At 42.0% G+C, this 24,395-nt stretch overlaps 1 protein-coding gene across 6 annotated transcripts in view; it reads right to left on the bottom strand.

Annotated features, from left to right (window-relative positions):
* The window catches only part of ANO4 (anoctamin 4), a 413,407-nt gene extending 393,627 nt beyond the window's left edge, over positions 1-19,780 (bottom strand). For all 6 annotated transcript variants that reach the window (XM_009426095.5, XM_009426094.5, XM_009426098.5 and 3 more), the window contains exons 1-2: positions 19,476-19,780; positions 3,146-3,229 (exon numbers count right to left, since the gene is read on the bottom strand). In XM_009426095.5, coding sequence (XP_009424370.2) covers positions 3,146-3,229; positions 19,476-19,590 — 199 coding nt within the window. In that variant the 5' untranslated portion in view covers positions 19,591-19,780. The remainder of the gene's footprint in view (positions 1-3,145; positions 3,230-19,475) is intronic.
* Positions 19,781-24,395: the final 4,615 nt, after the last annotated feature.

The following is a 24,395-nucleotide window of genomic DNA, read 5'->3' as shown; positions in this document are numbered from 1 at the left end:
CTGTGACAAAGTACCACAAACTGGGTGGCTTAAAACAACAGAAATTTATTCTCTCGTGGTTCTGGGGGCTGCGAGTCCAAAATAAGGTGTCAGCAGGGCTGTGCTATCTCTGAAGGCTCTAGAGGAGAATCTGTTCCATGCCTCTCTCCAGGCTTCTGGTGTTGCCAGAAATCCCAGGGTATTCCTTGGCTTGGAGATGCATCACTCATATCTCTGCCTCTGCCATCACACAGCTCTCCCTGTATGGTCTCTGTGTCTCTTCCCTTCTTATAAGGACACTAGTCACATTGGAGTAGGGCCCACCCTAGTCCAGATGACCTCATCTTAACTTAACTACACCTGCAAAGACCCTATTTCCAAATACAGTCACAATCACAGGTACTGGGGATTCCAACTTCAAAGTACCTTTTTGGGGGATACATTTCAACCCAACACCCTGACATGGTAGCTAAAGCTGACTGGACCAGGGAAGGCCACTTGGCCCAAGTCTGCAAGATGTCAGGTAACAAGAGTGTCATCCAATAGGAGCCCAATGACCTGGGCTCAAATTGCAGCTCTTACTCTCATATGTCCTTAGGCAATTCTTTACCCTCTCAGGGACTCCATCTCCTCATTTATAAAATGGGGGAAAATATCACTGTTTACCTCAGGATCTTTTTGAGGATTAAATGAGTAAATACAGAAAAAGTAGTTAGAACACAGTGCTTGGCAAAAAGAAAGCTCCCCAAAAGTGTTTGTTAGCTACTGAATCATCCTCACACTATCTACCCCGCCATTTTCATTGAAAAAAGCACCTTAAAAGAGAAGTCTCTACTCACAGCCTCCCCTCCCTATTCAGAGCTCTGCAACGTGGCTCCCATCCCACCACCCACTCACGTGGCTCTCACGATGTCACCAAGGCAGACTTTAATTTTCAACCTCCTCAGTCTGTCCTAGAAATTCTCTGGGCTTTCCAAGAAAGGTGCTTGCTTGGTTCTCCTACCTCTGTCATTATTTCTACCCTCACCGTGCTTCCCCCAAAGATTGGTCCTTGGTCCTCCACACACACACAACGTACTAATTCTCACTCTTATTATCTCATCTTCTTCCAAAGATTTGACTGAACTCTCTGTGCAGATAGTGCCAATATCTTCATCTCCTGAACATGTTCTCCATATTTCTAATTTTCCGTGAGGCATTCTGACGTGAGAAGTCTCACGGGCACATCAAATCAACACATCTAACATATCACCATCACATCCTCCCTCTTCCTGACTTCCACATTCCTGGGAACAGCTCAGACTCTGTCACCCTGATGCAAAATCTCAGGGAACACTTACTATCCCCATATCCAGCCAATGACTAGTCCTGCCAGCAATTCCATCCCTCTCCCCACAGACCTGCCTCTTCATCCCACCTCCCTAGTTGATTTCTGTCTCATGTCAAGACCACAGTCACAGCCACTAACTCTGTTACAACACCAGATTCTCCCATAGGAACTCCATCCTGTTCACCACCATAATAATCTTCTCTCATCCATACATTTGTCTTGTCATCCCCCTACTGTGAACCCTAAATGTCCTCCTACTACTTAGCTAATGTTTAATGTCTCACTGATGTCTCTGGGAATGGCATTTTAGGTTGCTCAGTGTTTTCAAACCAGGGTCTGCGAGCTCTCCACGAGAATTTTTAAACTCTGTTTCTCATTTAAAAGTTAATCATTTAAAAATTAATACAAGCATATTCTGAACCAAGTCCTGCCACTTAATTTTAATGCCTGGGTTTGCTTTTGTGTTTCTATCAGGTTTGGCACCAATTGGTACAATGAATGAGAAAAGGGAAGAGATGGATATGCCGAGGTACATTCATGGCAAATGAAGATTCAATAACCTCACATCAGTGAGCATTAACATTGATTTCACAGGGGGTTGAACTCAGAAAGGTGGCAGCAATGCAGAGTCATCATGAAGTACCTAGCAGTAAAACTGTACTGCACTCAAAGAACCAACATCACTGCAGCCAGTACCCCATTGCATTACAAGCAGTGACTGCATTTCAGCAAAATAACAACATACATCATATTCAATTAGTGTGGTAAATTTGTATTTTTATTTGGGTTACTGAATTTTAAATCTCATCTGCAAAATCAATTTTAATGGCTATTTGGAATGCAAGGTGTCTATATATAGTTCTATGTTTGAACATACTTAAGTAACCTCATAATAAAAATAATTTAAATCCATTTTAGAGGTTCATCATTAATGCTTTGCATAGGCATCCACATTGCTGGAGTTTGAGAAGCCATGGCATAGTGTTTAAGAGTATAGGATTTAGTGTCAAACAGACCTAGAATGAAATCTTGGGTAATTAATTTCTAGCTGGGTGGCAAAGCGCAAGTTTCCTCATCTGTAAAATGGAGAAATAACAGTAACTTGCTCATAGAGTTCTGATTAAGTAAAATAATGTATGCAGGGAGTCAAGAGCAGCTGGCAGGCAATAAGTGCAAAATAAGCATAAGCTGTAGCTATTATCTTCACTTTTCTTTTCTGATCTGTAAGTCACTGCCCAACATTCTAGAATCAAGAAAGTTTTGAAAGGAAATGGAAAGGAGAAGAAGGATTCAACCAAAAGAAAAATGGCACGGCTCACTCTTCTACTTTCGACCAAAGTAACCAGTGTTTAAGGTTGAGTGAGCATAACAAGGAGAAAGTCTCACTTTGATTTTCAGCATCACTCTAACACTTGCTTAGCATGTTCTCCAAACAGCAAAGAGTAGACTTTTACCATGCATTTTCAATTTGCACTTATTTCTTTTAAAAATAGATTAATATAAATCTTTAAAAAGTAATTCGATTGTACTATCAAGTGCATAATAGTACAGGTGCTACAAAAACGAAAGGGTTAAAGCAAATGATGAAGATCTGGGAACAAGAGATGACTTCTTATCTCCCTGGACATTTCCTCCATCTAATTCCATGCAAAAGCAGTAAAAATCCACAAGAGGGCGATCCAGAAAAGTGAGTCCACAAGCAATTGCTCTGATTCTGAAAATAAATGCCTATGCATTTATATTTTCTTCCCTCTCCTCCCCAGCCACCCCCTTGACCTCCAGCTTTTCCAGGCAATAATATTTTTTTTTAAAAATCAAAATGACACTAGTGCTCACCTATGGTGATCTGGCTGACACAACTGTAGTAGCTGCCCGTCGTTGCAGAGGAAAGGTTATAACTTCCGCTGCTCACATCTTTGTCTGTTAAGAAAATAAAAGACAAGAAGGTTAATTATAACTTAGTAGACACCATGACCACAATGTAAATATATGACTGGTGGTAAATAAACCAGCTCTCCTTGTCTATGACACGGGTAGTCTCATACTCATTCATTGGTTCACCCATCAACGTTTAGGGAGAGCCAGGTGCCAGACCCTGGGATGGGCACTTAGAACATATCAATAAACAACCCAGACAGCTACACACAGGCAATTGCAGTTTCATGTCATCATTATTACAATGGGAGAGTGAAGGGTGCTTGGGCAGTTGGGGGCAGGGAGTTAGACAGGAGAGAGGGTGCCTGACCCAGACTATAGACTAAAGAGTATCAGGTAAGGTTTCCTGGAGGAAATTTAACATCCTAATGAAAACCTAAAAGGTGAGTACTATCTGACTGGGCAAAAAGTGGATGAATTGAGGGAAACGACGCAGGCAGGGGAGCTATCATCCCCATCCTCCATCCTCTGGAGGCTGAGAGGCCACAGGCAGCTTCGTGGGTTAGCAGCTGAATGCAGTAAGGGAAGGAGAGATGAGCAGCAGCCAGGTTGCAAAGGGTCTTGTAAACCAAGTTAACAAGTTTGGCTTCTGCCTAGAAAGCAGGATCCTATTTTTGTTTTAGGAAGATCACTTTGTGGCAGTTTCCAGGATAGATTGGAGGACACTGAGATGAGAGTAGAAGGACTTATTTGCGAGGCTGCTGCAGTATTCTGACGAGAAATAGTGGTGGTCAAACCATGGGAGGAGTGGCAGTGGAGACAGAGAGGGGCAGATGCAATGCCCTCAAAAGCTAAAAGTGCAGCACAGGCATCAATTTCCTCATTACCGTGAACAGAAAATGTTCTAGGCAGAGGGGGGCAAAAGAAATCAAAGCCTCACAGGTGCATTGCATATCAGCATTTTCACCCACAACATTTCGTGCACGAGGTAGGTGCCACCCTTATATCTCTGATGGAAAGGCTGAGAATCCAGGTGGCTGAGTGCCGTGCCCAAGGTCACACTGACAGCATGTGGCAGAAGAGAGCTCAAATCTAGATCAGGAGTATTTGAAATTGTTTATGAAACATTGCAGGAACACAAAATTTAAAAACTCCTAGAAGATAACATAGGAAAAACATCTAGATGGCAGTGATGTTTTAGATATAACGCCAAAGACAAGATCCATGAAAAAAATAATGGATACACTGGATTAAAAACTGCTACTCTATGAAAAATAATACAAACAGAATGAGAAGACAGGGCACAGACTGGGAGAAAATATTTGTAAAACACATATCTGATAAAGGATTGTTATATAAAGTATACAAAGAACTCTTAAAACAACAATAAGAAAACAAATAAGCTGACTTAAAAAAATGGGCCAATCACTTTTACAGACACATCACCAAAGATGATACAGATGGCAGATACACACATGAAAAGATGCTCCACATCAGACACCAGAGAAATGCAAATTAAAACAAACATAAAATACCACTACACATTTATTAGAATGGCCAAAATCTGGAACACTGACAAGACCAAATGCTGGCAACAGGACCTCTATTGCTGGTGAGAATATAAAATGGTACAGCCATTCTAGAAGACAGTTTGGCAATTTATTACAAAACTAAACATACTCTTACCATACCATCCAGCAATCACACCCCTTGGTATTTGGTATTTACCGAAAGAAGCTGAAAACTTACGCCCATCCAAAAACCTACATACAGATGTTTATAGCAGCTTTATTCATAATTGCTATAACTTGGAAGTAACCAAGATGTCCTTCCGTAGAGGAATGGAAAATAAAACTGTGGCATATCCTAGCAGCTTTATTCATAGTTGCCATAACTTTGAAGCAACCAAGATGACCTTCCATAGAGGAATGGAAAATAAAACTGTGGTATATCCAGACAATGGAATATTATTCAACACTAAAATGAAATGAGCTATCAAGTCATGAAAAGACATGGAGGAACCTTAAATGCATAATACTAAGTTAAAGAAACCAATCTGAAAAGGCCAAATTCTTTATGATTCCAACTATGTGACATTCTGGAAAAGGCAAAACTATGGAGACAATAAAAAGATTAGTGGTTGCCAGGGGTCAGAGTGGAGGGAAGGAATAAACAGGAACACCACATAGGATTATTAGGGCAATGAAATTAGTCTGTATGATACTGCAATGGTGGATACAAGTCATTATTAAATTACCCAAACCCATAGGATATACAACAACCAAGAGTGAGCCCTAATATAAACTATGGATTTTGGGTGATTATGACGTGTTGATGTAGGTTTATCAATTGTAACAAATGCACCACTCCAGTGGGAGATATTGATAACAGGGGAGTATATGTGGGGACAGGAGGGTTTGGGAACTCTTCTGTAACTTCCTTTTAATTTTGTTATGAACCTAAAACTGCTGTAAAAAAAATTAACTCAACATAGGGTATAAGTGATTTTAAAATATTACAATAAATACATGTTGTCTAATATAAGCCACTACAGGTTACAAGAGTCATATTAAATAGTTGCAACACTGGTCTAAAGGCAACATTTGAACATTATGTGACAATAAGAAAATTCTGATCTATAATGGTGGAAAGTATAGGTCTGAGGGGAAGAAATAATTATTAGGATTTAGTCAAATGCATCCAAAGAGAAAAGGTGCCTAGAAACGTATCAATTCAGACTTTAATGGGAACACAATGTGGATTGACAGAGAAGATGGCTTTGTAGGTGAATGTTCTTAGCAGGAAAGAACAGCAGGTACCTGGACAGAGAAGCCAGGAAATAGGAGTCATCTTTAAGGGGTTTTCTATAGGTGCCCTTGGTTTGAAAGCAGTTGGGAAGTATTGACAAAAGCAGGTGGCAAGCCAGAGGACAGAGAAACAGTGGTGGCTCTCAGAGGCCAGTGCACATTCACAAACAGAAAGGTAAATGCTAGGAAATATTTTTAAAACTATTTTTAATATGGGAAAACTAATTCTAGCAAGTGTATGTGGCCAACTCTTTCCCTAAGAAACATCTCCAAACCATCTCCAATCTCTAGAATGCTTCCTGAACAGCTGGCCACACCTCCAATAATAGCACTGGGCATGCAAGATTACACTGGTTTACACATCTCCTCAACCATGAGCTTGTCCAGGGAAGACCCACATGTTATCCAATTTGCAATTTCCAGAGTTTAGTGCTGTGGCTGGCATAAGGTAAATGCTCAATGAATGTTCGTTGGTTTTAAAAAAGGAAGGAACAAAATTAAAGAAGGAACAAACAAATAATTAATTCTCCTTCCTATTAATTTCAGAGAGGTTGCTGTGATCAAAGAGAAAGCACTGGGATGAGAGTCAGAAGACCTAAGTTGGAAGCCCAGCTTCGCTACACATAACCTCTTTGAACATGGCCAAGCTGTTTAATTTCCTTAAGTACTGATTCCTCCACCTGCAAATGGTAACAATAGCGCTTATCTCACTCTTGGGGGGCAGGGGAGGAGGTACGGTTTAAAAAAATAAATCAGCTACATGAAATCCATAGTTAGCAAATAATTCTGTATATATTTGTGGAATTTGCTGAATCAATAAAATTCAGACTTAAAACATATCAAACTAAGTACTCTAAAGTTGTCATTCCTCATTCTTTTTAAACCCTTCTCTAGGGCCCTATCCTGATCTATACTTATAAGATTTTGGAAGGAAGAAGACTTTCACAGGACAGGTCAATGGCACCAAAAAATGTATACAATCAGAGAGAGAGAGAGAGATTTATAAGCACAGAAATGACTATGAATGGGGAGGAGAAAAGGAATGAAGAAGAAAAAGCATAATGAGAAATCAGTAATCAACAAAGAAGCAGAATGCTTGAATTAGGAAATGAATGCCTAGGAAGAGGCTATGAACAGCAAAACTATGGCAATTTGAATCAAGCCTGAATGGTAAAACCAGGGCAACAATTTTGGTGGCAGTATTTTGAAAAGACTCCAAGAGCAAAAGTACAAAGAGCCGTGGCAATTGCAAGTGCAAAGTGATGACCTGGAGGAAGGTGTTCTTACCTACTGGAATTAAAACAAAAAGGCTAGATTTTACAGAAGAGCCTGAATATCCATTTAATCCTTTAAGAACCACCTAGAGTTAAATGATAAAATCACGTAACTAGTGGGAAAACTTGAGACTATGAATGAGATTAATGAACATTGTGGGTTCTAGAGTCAGTATCCAGATTAAACAGTCTATTCCAACCCCTGGACACATTATTTCTTCTCTATGTGGCTTTGTTTCCTCATATGTAAAATGGGAATAATAAAGGCACCTATAACATTATATGAGCATTCAATTATTTAATACATGAGAAAGTATTTATATAACAGGACCTACCACATAGAACGTGTTCAATTAGTGTTAAACCTTTTTTTTTTTTTTTTTTTTTGAGACAGAGTTTTGCCCTTGCTTTTATTGCCCAGGCTGGAGTGCAATTGTGTGATCTCAGCTCACTGCAACCTCCAGCTATATTTTTATTTCATACTTATAAGAAACAGGATATCCATAAGATGGAATCCCAGATAGCAAAGAAAATTAAAGTGAAGCTACACAAAATATTATGAATGAGTCTCACAAGCAAAATATGGAATGAAAGGAGCAAACTGAAAATAATATCTGTGAATCCACTTATAAAAATTTCAACAACAAACACAACTGAATTATATTGTTTATTACTGCATAATGGATGGTAAAACTATAAAGAAAAGCAACAAAATAATTAGCACAAAAGTCAGCGTGGTGGTTCCACTGATGGGGAAGAAGTGAGTTTGCGTTATGAAAGAGTATGGGGCAGGGGTGGGTTCGGGGATGCTGGAAGTGTTCTGTTTCTTAACCGAGGTGGTGGCTACATGGCATTCATTTTATAATTATATATTACATTACACATTTTTCTTCTTCACTTGTCTACATGTATATTATAGTTCACTATAACTTTTTTAAAGAAATAGAGAAGTGCGGAAATTATGGCAGGGCAAACCTAGAATACAAATTCTGTAAAAGTACCTAGGAAAAAGAAAAGGTGGTGGAATTAGACACCATCAGTTACTGAGCACTCACTCTTTGTCAGGCACTATGCTGAACATTTATTATTTCACTTATACCCATTATTTAAGCTTCAAAACAACTCTTTTAAGGTATAACTCTATTATGCAGATGAGGAATTAGGGGCTCAAAAAATTAAAGAATTTGCCCAGAGTCACACTCACAGGAAGTCACAAAGCTGGAATCAGAATCCAGGTTTGTCTTACACTAGAAAAGCAATTGAGAGCAGAGGCAAAGACAGGAGGAGGACAGATTAATATCACAAGTTGGGTCAGGCAGGTTCCTCCTGTATCTGGTGTTACATCTTTGACAGTCAGTTATCTGATGTGCTAAGCATTGAGGCTCCATACAGAACAAGATCTACTGTTTTCAGAGGAATGCTTAGCGAAAAAGTGTGGACAAAAACTACACACATTTTATTTATCTCAAATTATTTGGGGGTGTGTTCATAAACAACACAATCTTATAACAAAAGAAAATAAAGCCCATCTCAACAATTAAACTATCTTACCTTTCATCCTAACCGCCACGAAAAAGAAAACACAGTGCCTATATATGTCTTTCCACTGAATGTGGAATTCTTGTAAATATGTGGGCAACTCTACTGTCAATATAAAATAATAATTTTAATGTCTAATATAGGAGGGTTTAAAAAAAGAATAAAAGTAAAATACTAAATAATAATAGAATACAAGCCAGGAGCTGGGTGCTCAAAGTATTGTTTGGAGGAGAGGTTAACATATTAGAGTTAGTTAAACAAAATATAATGAACAGGTGTAGAATTTGTTAAGTAAGATTGAAGTAAAAGTACAAGGGCAATTATTAAAACAGCAGAAATAGACTACATTTCCAAACCAGTTAGTTGTGTTCAAAGGGGTAAGGATGGGGTAGGGTGGTGAGGAACAGTGGGAGAAGGAATATAACAAAAAAGTTCAACTTTGATAAAGGAAATAAATGAGGGGGAAAATCATAGGAAAAATACAGAGAAAGAACAAAGTAAAATGGTTAAAAATAAGTTCAAATATATATAATAATAACAATACATGTTAATGGTCTAAATTTGCTATTTAAGAGACTATGAGATGGATTTCTAAAAACAACAACCAAAAAAAACTAAATGCTGTTTGTAAGAGAAACATCTAAAACCTAAGGACACAAATGTTGAAAGTAAAATATTTATAAAGATGCAGCAAGCAGATACTAACCAAAATAAAGCCAGGGTACCTATATTACTTTTAGGAAAAAGGCTTTAAGACAAAAAGCATTATTAAGGATAAAGGTGGTGAGTAATAATGATGAAAGGTTCAGAGTTCAATTATCCAAGAAGGTATATACAAATGTTAAATCTATATGGCCAGAATAAAATAATCTGAAACCTATGAAGCAAAAATTAACAGAACTACAGGGAATAACAGACAAACCTACCATCAGAAGAATGATTTTAACATACTTAATAACTGATTGCTTGGGCAAGAAAAATTTTAGTAAAAACACTGAAAATTTGAACAGTACAATTAATCTCAATTTAATGGACAGTTATTGAATGCTTCATCTGACAGTCAGGGAATATATATTCTTCTTAAGCCCATGGTGAAGTATTATAAAACTTGACCATACTTAAGACGATAAAGCAAATCTCAACAATTAAAAAATAAATCAATATCATTACAGGCCATGTTTTTCAACCCTAATCTGTGATGATAAAAATCAGAGTAGAAATCCTTTTTAGGGAATGGGCGGGGGGGGGGGGGGTCCCGGGGCAACTATTAAATATTATTATCTGCACTTTTCTGTGTGTGTGTGTGTGTGTGTATAAATTACCAATTTTTTTCAAAGTTATTTTAATGTTGCACTACTGGCCAAAACAGAGAATATAAGCATATTTCTATCAAGCAAAACACAACCAAAAATGTCTAAATTAAAAGAACAGAATTCCAAGTCTAGTTCCTTTAACCAGGGCCACTTTAAACAGTTCACATGCATAAGTCATGGTAGCGTTCACTATATAAGCACCAACTACTGTTCTCTACCACCCTGCTCCTCCGAGTGCAGTCTCTTGAACAGCAGCAGCTGCACCACCTGAGAGTCCATTAGAAATGCAGAATTCCAGGCTCCCCCGAAGCTACTAAATCAGTATTTTCATTTTCACAAGATATCCAAATGATTTGCAGTCTCATTAAACTGAGCAGCACTGATCTACAGCTTAACTTTAAGGCCCATAAGCAAAACTCTCAAGGCCTTAGGAATCAACCAAAGACTTTTTAAGGACCTGTATGATCTGCCCTGCGCTAGGAATGGGAGAATTACGAGCGTAATCAGGAAGGGAGAAACACAAGAAATAGATTAGTTCAGAATATTCATAGACTGAGGCTGAGAAGAGAAATGGCATGCATCGTGTGATTCAAAGAGCTTCTTTTTAAGAAAGACCTGCCCCAAGGCAGAAGGTCCTTAAAAATAAAAAGAAAGGACTTTTTTTTAACTGAAGTTTAACACAGATACAATAAAATGCCCAAATCCCAAGTACACAACTCAGTGAAAATTATCACAAAATGAACACGTCACGTAACTACCATGAGAAGTCCATCTCCAAGTAATTTCAGGTGAGAGGACATTACTTGAGAGAATTACCTGACAATCATAATAGGAAATGCTGAGTGGCTTTCACATCACGAGGTAAATGGCAAGTTAGACTGGGAGCCAAACCCAGGCTGGGTTCTGAGGGGTGACCGCTCAGATTGCTAGAAATACAAGAATGATGGGCTCCTTCCCTTTCTTTTCTATTAAGGCAATGGTACCTGGAGGGTTAAGTCATTTGCTCTTCATCACACAACTAGAAAGTGGGAGAACCAGAACTGATATCCTGACATGAGTCTAGCCCAAGAAGTAAGTAGCATTTACTGAAGCAATTGTTTTAAGTTATTCATCTTCATGTCATCCATTTCACTCTGATTTGGGGAAATTTCACTAATTCTTATAATTGCTTGATTATTGTTTATAAACTATGAAGCTCCAAAGTCCTTATTTTAGGCATAGGCCAGGTTGACAGTTAAGATAGCAATTTCTGGCCGGGCGCGGTGGCTCATGCCTATAATCCCAGCACTTTGGGAGGCCGAGGCGGGTGGATCACAAGGTCAGGAGATTGAGACCATCCTGGCTAACACAGTGAAACACCGTCTCTACCAAAAATACAAAAAATTAGCCGGGCGTTGTGGTGGGCGCCTGTAGTCCCAGCTACTCGGGAGGCTGAGGCAGGAGAATGTTGTGAACCCAGAAGGCGGAGCTTGCAGTGAGCAGAGATCGCGCCACTGCACTCCAGCCTGGGTGACAGAGTGAGACTCCGTCTCAAAAAAAAAAAAAAAAAAAGATACCAATTTCCCTGAGAAAGACACAGGGACTAGAAGCTGAGGTAAAGCCTTCTCCTGGAATCCACAATCCACAAAGGCTGAGCAAACAAACATCTCACTCACAAGAAAGTAAGGAGAAATTTTACAAAGAAAAGGTTTTCATTAAACCTTTCAAAACATATTACAAGCCTGCTTATATACAGGGACAGATGAAAGCCAAGAACTTACCAAACAGAAGAATGATGCATAACTACTGACTTTGCAAAAATATTCACCATCTGATTCCTTTAATAACTACCTACACTGGCGCACTAGAAATACCATTTAATTTACAAAATATATGTTCATTGTATAGAGTGAGTTATAACTACTTACTGCATCTGATTTTTTAAAAAGCAATCTAAATTGTTTATAAAAGGTTCTAAAGAACCGACTAGTAAGAAAAAAATGTAGTTCACTTGTGTATGTACATGTATACATGTGGGTATTCCTCAGAAATATCAATGTGTTGATTTAGTCCATGTTTGCTGTGTAAGTTAATATTCAAGTCCTATTCTTTCCTCCTAGCTGGGTAATCTCTATCTCCTCACCTAACCTCCCTGGGCCTGGACTTTCTTTTTGTTGTGACTGAAATTCATCCATTCAAAAAACATATAGTAGACACAGGCTGGTCCCAGGTAGAAAGTGGTGGCTTGGGAGGTCTCTCCCTAAGGTGCTGAAAAATCAATCAGAGGATATAAAGTGTGTTTCCACTGGAAAGAGCTTTTCCTATGCAAACAGATCTCTTTGTTACTATCATAAAACAAAGACAGTATTGCTGTTTTCATAACGTTTTTTCATTTATTATGTGCCACTTCACTAGAAGACAGGCAGGAGAGATACTAGTTGAAGTAGTAATAGTTCTAGTAGTATTCTCCTCTGCAACCTGCATCAGACCTGAGTGAGACCCAGACTCCCAGAGGGCAAAGCCATCTTTTACTCATCTTGCATCCTCAAACCCTGCTCTCGGCCTAATGCATAGAAGGCACAAGAAATGTTTGCCAAAGCCTCCCGTAAGCTTTCAAATACTTGAATCACCTTTCCTGCATTTTAAATACTGTGTCTGGTGCTCATTATCCCAGCGTCCCTTTGATTCCACTTCTAGCAGCAGGCACTGTGACAAAAGCCCTTTCATGAACCCTAATTAGAGAAAAGCCTTTCCTTTCCTACTTACACCTACTTGATTCACTGTTGAAAATCTTATATTCTGTTTTCATTATCTTCAGGAGGTAAAGATTCATGCCTTATTATTACATCGTAAGATCCATGAAACAGGCAAGGTTTTTTTGTTTTTTTGTTTGTTTTTTGTTTGTTTTTGTTTTGCTTCCTGAACCTACAACAGTGCCTGACACACAGTAAGCACTCACAAAGCCTATTTTAAATTGTTTGTTCTAGAAACTTCCTTGGGAGCTGTGGACTGTGTGTCTAGGACTACATTCTAGTAGAAAAATCCACATTGTTACTTATTATGAGCTGAATGTGTCCTCCCAAAATTCATATGTTAAGGCCCTCACTAACCCCCAGTGTGATAGTATTTGGGGATGGGGCATTTGGGACATAATTGGGTTTAGATTTTAGATTTTTAAAAGCACTCTAAATTGTTTATAAAAGGTTCTAGAGAACTGACTAGTAAGAAAAAAAATGTAGTTTACTTGTGTAAACTTGTGTATGTACATGTATACATAAGTGTGTTCCTCAGAAATATCAATGTGTTGATTTAGTCCACGTTTCCCGTGTATTTTACAGGTTTACGAAAAAAGTTAATATTCGAGACCTATTCTTTCCTCCTAGCTGGGTAATCTCTATCTCCTCTATCTTCTTATTCATGAGGATGGGCCCCTGGTGATGGGATTAGTTCCCTTATAAGAGACAGAGATCCCACTCTGTCCCTGAGCACACACCAAGGAAAGGCCACGTGAGCATCCAGCAAGAAGATGACTATCTACAAGCCAGGAAACAGGCCCTCACCATACATTAAATCTGCCACCACCTCCAACAGGGACTTCCAGCCTCCAGAACTATGAGAAATAAATGTCTGTTGTTTAAGCCACCCAGACTTTGGCATTTTGTTATATAGCAGCCCAGAGCAGACTATGACACTGTTACAAAAAAACATAACGTTTTTAAAGGAAAGAATTAAAATGCTGCTTCTCAGAATCAAAAAAATTTTTTAATTTAATTTTACCCCACAAAGAAATTTACAAAATATGAAGGGCTGAAGGTCAAAAAATAATCTGTACATGCTTTGCTGCAGCTTCTTAATCAAAAGGATCCTAATCAATGTTGACCATGAGTGTCTTGGTTGCATAATAACAAGCATGTCAGGTGGTGTAGGGAAAAAACAAGAGAAGTCATTAAAGAGCTCCTTGGATTTATCTAGTAGGTAAAGCATAAGTCCCAGCCAGCTAGCATGTACCTGATCTCACCATGTAGTCTGGATGCTTTTATTCTTTTGCTTGTTTGTCTTTTCTGAAGGGTAAAAGTTATTATGCTTATTATTTGCAATAGGAAAAAGGAGTTTTTAAAACTTCCGCATGGTGTACTGCCCCCTACTATACTCCATTCACTCCCTCAGTCACACACCCAAGTACTGGTCACCTACTATGTGCCAGGCACTGTGCGAGGCACAAGGAACACAAAGATAAAATAGCTGGTCCTTGTCATCTGAGTTTTACAACCCACAGAGGGGATTACTCACCGCAATACAAAATTAGAACCTGCTATGGAAAGGGCTTACCCTAAGAAGTCCCAGAGGAAGCACCAAGTCAGACAGAGAATGTCAAGGGGAAAAGAGAGGGGGCCTTGTAAAGAAGGAGGGAGTTGTTCAGAGCATGCATCAAGGTCCAGAAACCTGAGAAGGCCTCAAACAACCTCCCGCCCAGAGGGTGGGATGCTAGGGTCAAAGGCAACAAGAGAGAAGGGCAGGAAGTTCAATTTTTAGCCCTACACAGAGAAGAGCCACTGAAGAATTTTAAACAAGGAACAACAGGATCAGATTTGCAAGTGTAATTCAAAGAAGCCAGGACTAGAAGCAGAGGAACCAGTTGGGAGGCCACTGTTGCAGCCAAAGTGGGCAATGATGGTGGCCTGGACTAGCATAAGAGCAGTAGGCAGGGCAAAGAGAAAGCAAAGTTGAAAGATGTTAAGGAAAAAGGACCAACAGGACTTGGTGATTGAGAGTATACTGGCTAGGAGCAGGAGTTGATAATAATACCTAATGCTTACTGAGTACTACATACTGCTCCTGCGCACTTGACAGTACTATTGCATTTTAACTTCTTAGTGACCTCATTTTACAGATGAGAAAACTGAGACACAGAAGGTGAATTAATTTGCTCAAGGTCAGGTCAGGCGTGGTGGCTCACACCTGTAATTCCAGCAGGGATTTGAGAGGCCAAGGCAGGAGGATCACCTAGGAAAGACCAGCCTAGGAAACATATCAAGACCCTGTCTCTACTTAAAAAAAAAAAAAAAATTAAAAGTTAGCCTGGCATGGTGACCCACACCTGTGGTCACAGCTACTATGGAGGCTGATGAAGGAAGACTGCTTGAGCCAGGGAGGTAGAGGCTGCAATGAGCCAGGATCATGCCACTGCACTCCAGCCTGGGCAACAGAGTGAGACATTGTCTCAAACAAACAAACAAACAAACAAAAATTTACTCAAGGTCACTGTTAGTATGTGCTGGTAATGGAGGACTCCACAATGACTTCCAGGATTCCAGGGTGACTGGGTAGAGCATGCTGGCCCCTTTCAACCTCTAGCCACTCTGTTTCAGATGTCATGTTCCACCTACCAGCACCATGCTACTAGTGGCTGCCTTCACACCCCTGACATTTCTCCCCTTCATCTTTGTTCATGTTGCTGTTGCTCCCTGGAATGACCTCCTTCTCCCAGTTGGCCTTCTCCCAATCTCCTCCTCCAGGAAACTGTTTTGGCCCATCCCTTACCCTACCCAGCCCTTCCTTACAACACTGCATTATAATTCTCCATTTAGGAGTCTGTCTCCTCCAGCTGACTCTGCCATCTGTCACAGAAACAGCGGGAGATCTTATTCGTTCTAGTAACCCTGGGTTAAGGCTGGAGCCTGGAACATAGTTAGAGCTCAGTAGTTGGAGATACTCTATAGGAAACAGGGACAGGAGAGGAAGATGGGGGTTGTTTTGGACACACTGAGTTTGTGATGCTAACACAAAGAGAGAAGAGCATACAGATAGTCTGGCAGCTAACTATACAAGCATAGCACATGCAAGAAAGAAGTTCTAACTAGTGATTTCTATGTGGGAGTCACCTGAATAAAGATGAAGTCATGGGAGGGGAAATGATGTCCTAGGCTCTCATGTCTTCTCACCCCATTTGATTCCCACATTCCACAGTTAGGCTTAGCTCTCATTACACTCCCTAAATAAGTTCCTTAACCTATCTGTGCCTCAACTTCTTCAAATGAATATAGAGCTGACTTTGGATCAATGTCTTAAAAGTTGCTGTGAAGATTAACTGAGCTAATTCACATAAAGTGCCATTATTATTATCTTCATGTCCAGGCACACCCCACACTTCTACTTACAACTCTGAAAACTTTCTTGCTCCAGTTTACAGGTCTCCCACTACGAGACTGACTCTGCACATGGGGTCATTGTTTAGCATCTGGGAGGTATCTAACCAATGTCATCCAAATGGTTGAGAGTCAAATTATTTAAAAGTTTGAGAGAACCCAGGCAAACATCAGCATTAGCAGAAGGAGTCCACACACAAAAAATCAAGAGGTAGGAGGAAAATGAGGGGAGAGGAGCTATATAACAACACCGGCTCAGACTGCACTGTCTTCCTGTCTTCTGCTTGCTCTCTCTGCTCTAGCCACAATGACCTTCTAGCTAGCCTTGAATATGACAGGCTCATTCCTGACTTAGGGCCTTTGCACTTACTGTTCACATTGCCAAGAATCCTCTTTCCCCATGTAATGGAATGCCTCATTCCTTTTCTTCATTTAGTTCTCTGCTCAAGTATCTCCTCAGAGAGGGCTTCCCTATCTGAAACAGCCATCACTGTGCTCTATCAGCTCTTTCAGCTCCTTATTAAGCCTCATCACGGCTGACAGGTCCAGGCCAGGCCTGTGAGTCTAACCACAATGCCCTTCCTGGTTCAGGTGGGGACACAGCCTCTGTGCCTTCCTTTGCATGGCCAAGAACAATTAAAGTCCCAGTCATTTCTCTCTAAAAAATACTTGTCTCCCATCCTTAGTCTCATGCGCATGGTTATTTAATGAGTTAAAGTGGTTAAGAACCTAAACCATTTAAAGGACAAGAAAATAAATGTCAGTGGTGAGTATAAAGGGTTGAGGCCTTAAAAACCCGGAATTCTAAAAATAACATCATTCATTGAACATATTTTTACCGGTGGGGATTACAGTTACTGATTACCCTAATCTCATTTCTCATTTCTAGAATGTGAGTCTAGATGGTGGCCTGAAAGTAAAAATTCATACTAAAATGCGGAAAGAGCAAGCTCAAAATACAAAAAGAGCAGGATCAAAATGCAGAAAGAACAGGATCAGAAATGCATATTAGAAGGGAAGCTAATGAGGATTACTAGAGGCTGCTGCTAATGAAATGCCTACATAAGCCAAATTTCTCTCTCATCTTGTGAACCTAAAACACATGGTCTACAGTGTAACTGTTCATTCTCTTGGCAGCCCCTGTGCTAAAGATAAGAATAAAGCATTTATTAAATCAGTCAATTAAATACAAAAATTGAAACCTATAAATTCCAGGCAAAAAGTTTAGATCATCCCCCATCATGATGCCTAAACCCAAATCCAACAGAATTGGCAGGGGACATTTTTTACAAGGAATTCAATTGTCAAAGAGAAGATTTGCGGACGGTTCCAGGGCTGGGCGAAGCTCTCATCAGATAATGATCTCAATAGTATCCAGTGGGTGAAGAATGTATTAAATGTGCTCAATGTTTTTCTCCTTAACTTGTTCACTAGGTTGAAAACCCTGATGGACTAATTTATTCTGTCATGGTTTAGCTCACACTGCTACAGATGTAAGAATTAATGTGGATTTTGTGGCCAGGTATATGCATCATTTTAGGGATGGATGCAGGAGGAGAATGTGTCAAGCAGAAATTCTAATTGATATTTTTATTGAAATATGCTTCAGTTCTCTTTAAGGGTCTAATGAGAAACCTGTGTAATTCTTAATCACCAAAAACAAAGATCTGCCACCTTTTTCCTTTAATTACTGAAATATACTTCTTTTCAAAATGATTTCACTTTTTCTGACTTCATTTTCTCCACCTGGGTGCTCAATTAAGCTTTTAAAGCTTCTAGAAACGTACAGAACTGATCATTATGTAAACCTATTACTGACAGTATCCATGGGGCAGCATACAAAATCTAAATGATGTAAAAAAACAGAAGTTAGATCCCTCTGATAGGAAAAGGTGTAAAAATAGATGTTTTGCCAATGAATATGCCTAAAATGCCATCAGCATATTGAATTATCCCCAGATGGTAACCCAGGAACCACAATGTTGAGTGTTAAATGTGCATGCAGGTAAGAACAACTTAAATCCCAGCAAAAATGTTCTGAGCACGGGGGAAGGGGGTTGGAGGAAAGAAAAAATAGGCCACCAGACTGAAATTTGTAATCTGCTCACAATTTGTTACTGGTTCCCAGGCATCAATTGCAAACCCTCTGAGCCACCTAAATGATCATTTTAAACAATTTAAATCCAGAGAAAGAGACTGACCCTGTTAACCTTGGTAAAATGAGCAGGGGACATCACTGGCCTAGAGAATGAAGATTCCACACCAAAGAATAGCAATTTCGGTCCCACCCATCCCAGGCTTTGAGATGTCCCTGCAGAACATTCCCCATCAATTGCTCACAGCTTTCCCCTTTAAAATGCCAAATCTAGATCTTATCGCAACAACTGACTGCAAGCAAGAGGAAGGGAGGGAGGTCTACTTGAGTTTCTGCTTCCTATAACCAAGTCTCAGCAGTATTTCTGATAAAGGGCTAAAGAGAATTGCTTTATCCACACAAGCAAGAACGTTGATAAGAAGCCTTGCTGGCTTCCCCAGCGCGCTAGGATTTCTAGCTGAGCCTGAAACCTTCACACAGTGATTTTGTTTTCCTTCAGAACCATGCAATACCACACATGTATATATGTATATGTCTATTCATATATATTTATTTAACAAAACAATGGGCAGGGGAACGATGAATGCCTTCCTTTTTCATAAACTTTTATTTCCAAACTGATTTCTTTGTTTGCATTAAAAACATGTTACAGTGCATATTATTTTAACTCCACAGCATCTGTCAGAGAGATGTTCTCATCTCTCTGATTTACAGACGGAGAAATGCAGAGGCTGAAAAGTTTAAATAACTTGCCCAAGGTCAGTCAGGGACAAGATAAGCGCTGGCTGAACGCACATCTCCCAACTCCAAGCCTCACCCCGCTAGAGGAGGACTTAACACCCGCGTCCCTTCCCCTGAGTGGTCGGAAGCGAGGGGAATGTTTGTGGAGTCCCGAAGCTCCCAGATCCTCCCAAATTTTGAAGCGTTTTTCCCGCAGACACCCGGTTCCCGGGTTACCCGCGGCCCGAAACCCCGCGGAACATCGGCCCCTCAGGAGCGGCGCGCACGGCCGCCGTCTCCCTCCCTTCCAGACCCCTCCGCAGAGGCGAACCCCGAAGTTTCCCCGGGTGTTTCGACGGCTCCCTGGGCCCCTCCCTTCCGCCCCGCCGCCCCAGGAACCCGCGACGGCCCCAGTTACCGTATGCGGTGAGGGAGGCCATCCTGGCCCGCGTCCTGCCCAGACTGGCCAGGGCGTCGGCTAGAGCGGCCCCCTGCGCGCTGCGCCCCTGGACGGCCCGGCCCGGCGAGTGCATGCGCTTGGCTCCAGCGGCGCCCGGGCGCTCCGCGGCTGAGCACGCCCAGTCAGCGCGCCGCGCTCGCCCCTAGAGCTGCCGGCGCGCAGGGGCCCCCGGCCGGGCTGCGCTGCGAGAGCGGCGGGAGAGAGGGCGTAGACCGGCAGCCGCGCTCCGGGTCCCAGCGGGGATTGAACCAGCCGCGGAGGACGCGCGGCCGGGAGAGGGGAGGGGCGAAGCTGGAGGTGGGAGGTGCCCGGCAGAGGCGCGCCGCGGATTTGGCCCAGCGCCGTCGGCGTCGGGCGGGATCCCCGGTGGGTTCACGCCAAAAGGGGTGGCAGGGATGTCGTGGCAAGGGTCGGGGAGTCCCAGGCGCGCCACAGCCTCTCGTGACGGTCTCCTTTCCTAGGGAAGTTCCACTGGAGAGCGCGCCGGGGGACACATGGGGTGGGTCTGGCCGCCCGTGACTCTGGGCGCGATTCCCAGCCCAGGGGACAGTCTGGAGAAGGCTTTGCCTGTGAGACCAAAGCACAGGGGAGAGTAGCAACCTTCTCCTGCGCACTTCTATTAGTGAAGTCGGTGACTACTAAGTACCGAACTCTGACCCCAACAGTTCAGACGTGTCCCAGTACATCATCTTATCATCTCTATTTGTGCTTCTGTCTTACCACGAGGCGCTCACCGGTGTCCTATTCCTGCCCAGCATCTGATGAGGGCGCGAGTTCACACAAGGTTGAGTGATGGAATGTCCGAGCTGGTCTCAGCCCGCCTTCCCTATTGTGCTGGGTCTCCGTCTAGAATCAGCTGGCTGAGGAGAGGGAAAGGAGTGGGAGAGCGAGAACGAGACCCAATAAGTCGGTGGCACCCATTGCGGGATGAAGCAGGGGAAAGAGGAAGGCCGCCCAACGCCTCCTCGGGTCAGGTGCAACCCCGACCCCGTCCCTTGCCGCGAGGCTTTGCCATTCCCAAGTGTAAAGTTGAGACCACACCAAAAGGAAGGCCCAGAGGCCTCCTGGCTCGGGGTCGAAGGTCGTGATCACCAGGCCTTGTAAAACGCCCGCGCGGGAGGAATTGGGGGGCGATGGTGTCAAGGCATTAACTGCATTTGGGGTTGCGCCTACTCGGGTGGAGGCACCGAGGGCAAATAAATCTGGCGGAGACAAAACCTGGCGTTTGTCTGGGAAGCTTCCCGCGCTCTCCAGCTCTCCAGCCCTCAGAGTTGGGCGCTTCCAACCTCCGCGTCCGCCTGCCTCCCCACTCTTCGGTGAGGGCAGCCAGGCGGCGGCGGGTGACCGGTGGACGAGGCTCTAGGATGTAGTGTCGGGGCCCACACTTACCCATGTGAGCGCAAGGCTGAGACTGCGGCCGACCGGAGGAGCCAGCCCCTAAGGAGGGCCAGGTCTGCCCAGGATAGTGGGAGCGTGGGATCTGGTCCTTTATTGGCCCTCGGTCAGCCAGCCAGCAGCCGGGTGACCCATGGTTAAGACACCGTCTCTAAGGTTCCATTTCCCCATCTGTAAAATGGAGCTAAGCATTGCAGCTGTGCTCACCTCGCAGGGCGGTTGCAGGGATCTGGTGGGACAGGGACACTATCAGAACTGAGGCTCTGTCTTGGTGGCTGCTCCCTGCCTTGACCTTGCCCCTTGAGGGCCCCACTGGCCTCTCCCGCAGGTTTTTTCAGCCTCACACTCTACCCAACCCCAGGCTGAAATTGCAACCGCCCACCCTTGAGCCTAAAGTGACTGGGAAACCTGCTCTCAGCTCCTGCTCTCAGCTCCTGCTCTCACCTAGCCTGGGGGCCGATGCAGGCCAGGCTTGCCTTCCCCAAGCGCTCCAAGCCTCCCCCAGACCTGGGCAGCGCCTCTGTTCTCCCTTCACCATCCCCACACCTCAGCAGCCCTGTCTGGGCACTCGTCTTAAAGTCTGTTCCACCTCTTGTGCCCCTTCCTAAGCCTGGAGATGCTTCCCCAGTCTCCTCTATGCCCGCGCTGGGCCCCAAGGCCGTTTGTAACTTATCTTCTGACATCCAGCGCTTTCTCCTCCATTTACCATCGCTGCCGCTCAGATGGAGTCATGAGGAAAGGCCATCATAATGAGTTACGAATTGCACTTTAATTCTTCTTGGCAGTTCTTTCTAATTAGCAGGAACCAAAAAGTAGCATTTAATTAATTAACCTCTCTTAAGGCTACCTGAACTTGTCCCCACGTAACACCATTACAAGTCCTTGAGATATTCAGTGCCACAGTAGAATTAAGACTGAGGGGACCTGCCTGTAGTCCCAGCTACTCGGGAGGCTGAGGCAGGAGAATGGCATCAACCCGGGAGGCGGAGCTTGCAGTGAGCCAAGATCGCCCCACTGCACTCCAGCCTGGGCAACAGAGCGAGACTCCGTCTCAAAAAAAATAAATAAATAAAAGACCGAGGGGACCTGGCCTCTTTGGGAGGAATTGACGGACAAATAAACCTCCTGCCTTCATGGGTTTAAGAGCCTTCCAGTTGTTCTCAGCATCTGTGTTGTCAGGTGGTAATGAGATCTTTAAGCCGCTACCTGTGTCCTGGTCTGCAGTGGGAAGGGGTGGTCTCCACCTACCTCACATTCTTGAGGGGGACAAAGGTTAAGGAAGAATTATGACACCAGTGATGAAATACAGGGTGTTACAGAAACTCCAGGAGGAACAAGTGGTTCTGTCTTAGCAGGATTCACACACGACTTAACTAAGGCAGTGACATTTGAAAGATGAGGTCCAGGATTTGTGATTTTGCCAATAAAATTTCATAAAGACAAGCTTGTCATTCAAATTTCCTTATGTTTTATTCATTCTCCATGTTTTCAGGAGTAAAATATGAACTGCCACAACTTTGATGAAAGCTGTGTTCTAAATCTTCCCAAGAAAACACTTTTTTTCAGATGATAGATTGAAAGAAACTAGTTCTTCTTCCCTTTTCAGCATGTTCTGAACTTAAACTGACTTTTATTAACTGCCTTAAACATTGCATTGTATTGATGGTAGAAGAGGCTGACTCTCTGCAGTTAACATTTTTAATAATTCATTTCAATTTTGTGGCTTAGTAACTATTCTGCAAATACTCATTTTTAAATATATCTGAAAAGTATTTTAGTTTCCAATTGCCCACAATCAACTTGATGTAGAATTTGATCCATTATTGAAAGTTTACTTAAACATTTTAAAATATTGCTGCTGTTGGACTCTATATTCCCATAAGTTTTAATATCTTTATTATAACACTTATCACATCATACTGTAATTTATTTATTTATCCATTTATTTCCCCCTCCCCTGGAAAGCAGGAACCATGTCTTATATTTCAGGCTATCCCAACACCTAGCACATTACTTAGCCCACCTTGGGTACTCTATAAAATACTAATTGCATGAAGCAATGTATGGGAGGAAAAAAATATTTGATTATAGGGGTTAGGAAGGGATCATTGCTTAGGAAGGCTGAATTGGGGTGAGTTTTATTCTGTAGAATAAAAGCATCTTCCTCACTAAGGGAAGACTATTGCATGGAAATCATTTTACAAAACACTTTGGCTGGGGCCAGAGACTGTCAGAATTGCAATGTCTACTCTGACAAAACATCAAAAAAGGGGTTCTTATCCTGAAAACTCCTACCCTGATCCATGAAACTCTCCCTGAACTAGAGGGTTGGGGAGAGGGCCCATGAATGGGCTTCCTGAGGTTCGTAAGTCACCTGAAAATTACATTTGAAATAGGTATATATATGCAGATATATATACATCTATCAAAACATCTATATATACACACCTATTTTGGTTTTCTCAAGTGCATCAGGGCCAGCCAGTTGGAACAAACTGCAGAAGAAGTAAACATGAACAGCAAGTTCTTACCTCAAGGAAGAGAACGGATTATTCTGGCTTCCTGGTCTCCATTTCTCAAGTTTTGTGAAAATCTCTCTTCAATTTACAACAGAAAACACTTTTACCTGTAAGATAGGTTTGGAGACTGATTCATGAATTCTGTCCTTGTACGAAAAGCCTTTTGTAACGATAATTATACTCATGACAATTTAACCCAATTTAAAATTGAATATATATATATAATTTTTTTTTCTGAGAAGAGGATTCATAGTGTGATGACTAGTTTCTGTGACACAGACCATGGGATTCCCAGATATCTGATTAAACATTATTTCTGAGTGCATCTTTAAGGGTGTTTCCAGAAGAGATGAGCATTTGAATTGGCAGACTGAGTAAAGTAGGTGGCCTTCTCCAATGTGGGTAGGCATCACCCCATCTGTTCAGGGCCTCATACAACAAAAAGACAGAGGAAGATTGAATTCTCCCCCCCTCTCTCTCTCCGACTGTTGAGCTGGGACATGGATCTTTTCCTGAAGCCCTCAATGCTCCTCGTGCTCAGGACTTCAGACTTTTACTGGAATCTGTAACATTGGCCCAGTGGCTCTCAGGACCTCGAACTACACTGGCTTTCCTGGGTCTTCAGCTTGCAGATGGCAGATCATGGAACTTCTTGGCCTCCATAATCACATGAGCCAATATATTATAATAAATCTCTTTGTGTGAGATTTTGTGTGTGTGCATGTATATGTATCCAGCATCCATTAGCTATATACATACATATATGTATATAGCTATATATACATATATACATGCACACACACAAAATATATATGCATATATACATATACATGCACACACGAAATCTCACACAGAGATTTATTATATACATGTGCACACACAAAATCTCACACAAAGAGATTTATTATATATGTGTATATATACACATGCATATCCCACTGGCTCTGTTATATATATAAATATC

Source organism: Pan troglodytes, chromosome 10 (genome assembly GCF_028858775.2).
Source record: "Pan troglodytes isolate AG18354 chromosome 10, NHGRI_mPanTro3-v2.0_pri, whole genome shotgun sequence".
Taxonomy (NCBI): domain Eukaryota; kingdom Metazoa; phylum Chordata; class Mammalia; order Primates; family Hominidae; genus Pan; species Pan troglodytes.
Note: the sequence above shows the minus strand (reverse complement) of the source record. Positions and strands in the feature narration are given on the sequence as shown.